This window comes from Apaloderma vittatum, unplaced genomic scaffold (genome assembly GCF_000703405.1).
Source record: "Apaloderma vittatum isolate BGI_N311 unplaced genomic scaffold, ASM70340v1 scaffold29067, whole genome shotgun sequence".
NCBI classification, from domain to species: domain Eukaryota; kingdom Metazoa; phylum Chordata; class Aves; order Trogoniformes; family Trogonidae; genus Apaloderma; species Apaloderma vittatum.
This window is the reverse complement of record NW_009727198.1, coordinates 3953-7427: the sequence shown is the minus strand read 5'-3', so window position 1 is coordinate 7427 and position 3475 is coordinate 3953. Positions and strand designations below refer to the sequence as shown.

The 3475-nt window shown below is 57.6% G+C and overlaps 1 protein-coding gene across 1 annotated transcript in view; it reads right to left on the bottom strand.

The window, feature by feature from the left end:
• Window positions 1-247: 247 nt before the first annotated feature.
• The window catches only part of LOC104277071 (sterile alpha motif domain-containing protein 10-like), a gene marked incomplete at its 5' end in the record, with an annotated part of 5488 nt that continues 2260 nt past the window's right edge, over window positions 248-3475 (bottom strand). The window contains 3 exons of the mRNA XM_009873604.1: window positions 248-312; window positions 864-1006; window positions 2316-2488. Of these exons, the coding sequence (XP_009871906.1) occupies window positions 248-312; window positions 864-1006; window positions 2316-2488 (381 nt within the window). The remainder of the gene's footprint in view (window positions 313-863; window positions 1007-2315; window positions 2489-3475) is intronic.

The window sequence follows — 3475 nt, the reverse complement described above, 5'->3', positions numbered from 1 at the left end:
TGAGCCTGTCACCGTCTCCTTTTTTCCATCGCTTTCCCTTTGAACCCTCAGGCTCAGGTGAGCAAAAGTTCATTTGTCCCAGCAGCCGCTTTGCTAATTTTCCTCCAGCCAAGAGCCACGTCTGCCAGAGGAAACCTCCCATCTCTGCACAGAAACATATTCGTGAAAAAAAAAGAAAAGAGAGAGAAGAAGGAGAGAAGCCCCGGCGTGGCTGGGAAGCTGTCTCTTCGTATTCCAAGTGCGCGGTTCAGGTCTCGTATCGGCGGTGCACAGCCCATCCCAGAGGTGGTCGGTTCACAGTGTTGATGCAATCTGCCAAACAGACAGATCAGCTAGGAGACATTGCCAAAAGAAGCTGGAACAAGGTGGGAGAGGAAGGAATAAACAGCCTGCAGGGTGGCATGGCCAGCTCACCCACTGCCAGCCCTGGAGAATCCCAGCTCTTCCATGCAAAATGGACTTGGGGCTGTGCACCACAGCCTGTCCCCGGCCACCACAAGCTGTGCACCATGACCCATCCCTGTGCAGCACAACCTGTGCACCACAGCCCAGCCCCACGCACCACAGCTTGTCTGTGTGTGCCAAAATCCGTGCACCCCAGCCCATCCCTTCAACCAGGGCACCACAACTCATCCAAGCTCACCCCAGCCTGTGCACCACAACCCCTCTCCGTGAACGCCAGCCTGTGCTCCACACCCCATCCCAGCCCCGGCGTGGGCTGCGTTTGCACCGGCGACACACAGGTGGGTGCCTCCAGCTGTGGGAGACACCCAGCCACCGTTCTCCTTGCCAGGATGGCCACAACCTCCCTGGGGTTGGGCTTGGTGGTGTCTCTCCCCGCGTGCCCTCCCGGCTGGCCCTACCTTGGCTGAGGAGCTGCAGGTTTCGGACCTCCTCGCGCACCTGGAGCTGCAGGACCTGCTGCAGGACCTCCTGCCGCTGCGCCTCGAGAGCGATGCCCATGCGCTGCAGCTTCTCCCCGTTGAGCCGCAGCAGCGCTCCCGACCTGCAAACATGGCATCGCTCAGCGGGGACGCTGGGCAACGGCAACTCAAACAGGAGCCCGCCTTCGTGCGAGGGAGAGAGAAGAAATCCTCAAATGCTCTTTTCATTGCTTGGACCCACAGGGATGGAGAGGCCTCACAGGTCACCCCGCTTTCAGACAGCACCGGCTGACAGCTGGAGGTTCCCCAGCCTCAGGACAGGTACTGGCTCCAGCAATCACATAACCCAGCCCTGCAGGCAGGAGCTTTCCATTTCTCCGCGCCACCTCCTGCATCAGGAGATGTTTTTCTGCATCCCTGCACGGGCTGGGCATCCCGGGGAGTGGGGGTACCCATCAAAACACATTAGCATTGCCGCCACCATCCCCAGCGAGCCACTCTCCTCCAGTCCGGGGGCTATTAGATGATGGATTTACAAGCAGCTTTTTTGTCCTTGTTTCCCAGCGTACGTTTGCTAATGCTGCCTTTGTTTCCTGTGCAAGGGCTGGCTGAGCTCTTGCATTAGGCTTTTGCATCCCTCCCGGGCAGCTTCAGCATCTTTCTCTTGGCCCTGGCAGAGCTCTGCCTGGCCACACACGCGTCGCGGTCGAATGGGGAAGATGCTCAGACATAGAACATGAAGCCATTGCTTCCAGGGGTCAAAGGAGTGGGAGCAGGCCCTAGAGGTTAAACCTCTCCCAAGGACTTGGCTGGGAGTTGGATTCAGACCTGGAAGAAGACAACTGCAACTTGGACCGCAGCTAGGTGGAGGTCTTTCCTCTTCTGCAACAATTTTTGCTATTCAAAAAAGTATTAAAACATTCTTATTATTTGAATCTTGGTGAGGAGAAGGCTATTCCCCACCTTACAAAGCACAATCCCCCCTGGGCAATTTATGCTCATTTCTTGGCTGGGAGTTGGATTCAGACCTGGAAGAAGACAACTGCAACTTGGACCGCAGCTAGGTGGAGGTCTTTCCTCTTCTGCAACAATTTTTGCTATTCAAAAAAGTATTAAAACATTCTTATTATTTGAATCTTGGTGAGGAGAAGGCTATTCCCCACCTTACAAAGCACAATCCCCCCTGGGCAATTTATGCTCATTTTAACCACCCTCCAGCCTGTCCTGGAGCTGACCCCGGTGTCAGATGCCTCCTGTCCAGCCTAGACGGGCGGATGTCCCCGTGCCCAGTGCTGCATCTCTGCAGGGAGAGGGGACAGAACCACAGAGAGGGGACAGAACCAGTGGGTATGTCTGCCTTCACAACCACAAACCTCCCAACAGCAGTTTCCCAGGAGCACACGCTGAGCGCTGGGAATGAAGTGGTGGTGCCTACCTGTGATGGCGTGATGGGAAAACGCCTCGACGTAGACGAGATAGTTGTGTGGGCAGTGCTTCTTCAGCCATTTGCACACATCCTGCTGGGTCCAGAGCACCACTGGCTTGGCCAGGCTGCCCAGCGTGGGGCTGGTGTGGTAGATTCCATAGTGGTCACAGGCATGGCCCTGCAGGAAGCCGGGAGGGGAGGGGGTTAGCAGGATTCGGCCCCGTGAGGTGCAGGGATGGAAGGCTGAGGTTGGGGTCCTGCCCTACATACACCCCACACCCGGGAGCTCCCTGGCCCTCCTGCTGCAAGCAGGACCCCCAGCCCCCCTCCCCTATGCACCTCCCAGCCCCAGCAGAGCATCGCAGGGGCTCAGGAGATATCATGGGCGTCTCCCCAGGATACTCCCACTTTGCCGAGCAGAGAACGGTGCTTGCCAGCAGCTCTCCATGGAGATGGAGCCAGCAAAGTCCTGGAGGCAGCAGGTCCCAGTGCAAAGGAGATTGCAAATCTGTCCGCACCAGAAGTTGTCAGGGATGGAGCCAGCATCAGCTGGTGCCCTGGAGCAGGATGGACTCTCCCTTCATCTCCATCTCAGCCTCCAACAACCCTGAGTTGACCAGCCATCACAAGGTCCTGCAGCTTCACGAGCATCTAAAGCTACCTCTGAACCCCAGAGCCCTTTCTTGGGATGCTGCTATGCCAGGGGACACTTGGGATACACTGGGGTCGCAATCCACCTCGCAGCCTGGGTTTATCCCTGTACGGAGCAATCAAACACCTTGAGCCGTAACGGTGCAGGGGGACAAGCTCGCTTCTCACTTCTCCCAGGGGGATCCTCAAGGCTGGCTGGGAAATGGGGCTAGGGGATGCAGGAATCCCTCATTCCCTGGTTTCAACACCCAGGGGAGATGCTGCCGGCGATGCCAACGCTCCATCCTCGAGAGGCATCAGCAAACATCCCTCCTCCAAAGCAATTCCCTGCACCCGAGCTGTCAGGGGCTGGACCATGGGCATGTGGGGATGGGAAAGAGGTCCCTGCTGCTCACAACAGGAGGGGACAGGATTGTGGAGGTCCCTGCCAGCACCATCCCACCCTTGTCCAGGACATGGCAGGGCCATGGCAGAGGCAGCAGCCGATGGGGGGGCGTAACAGCATGGGGAAGGG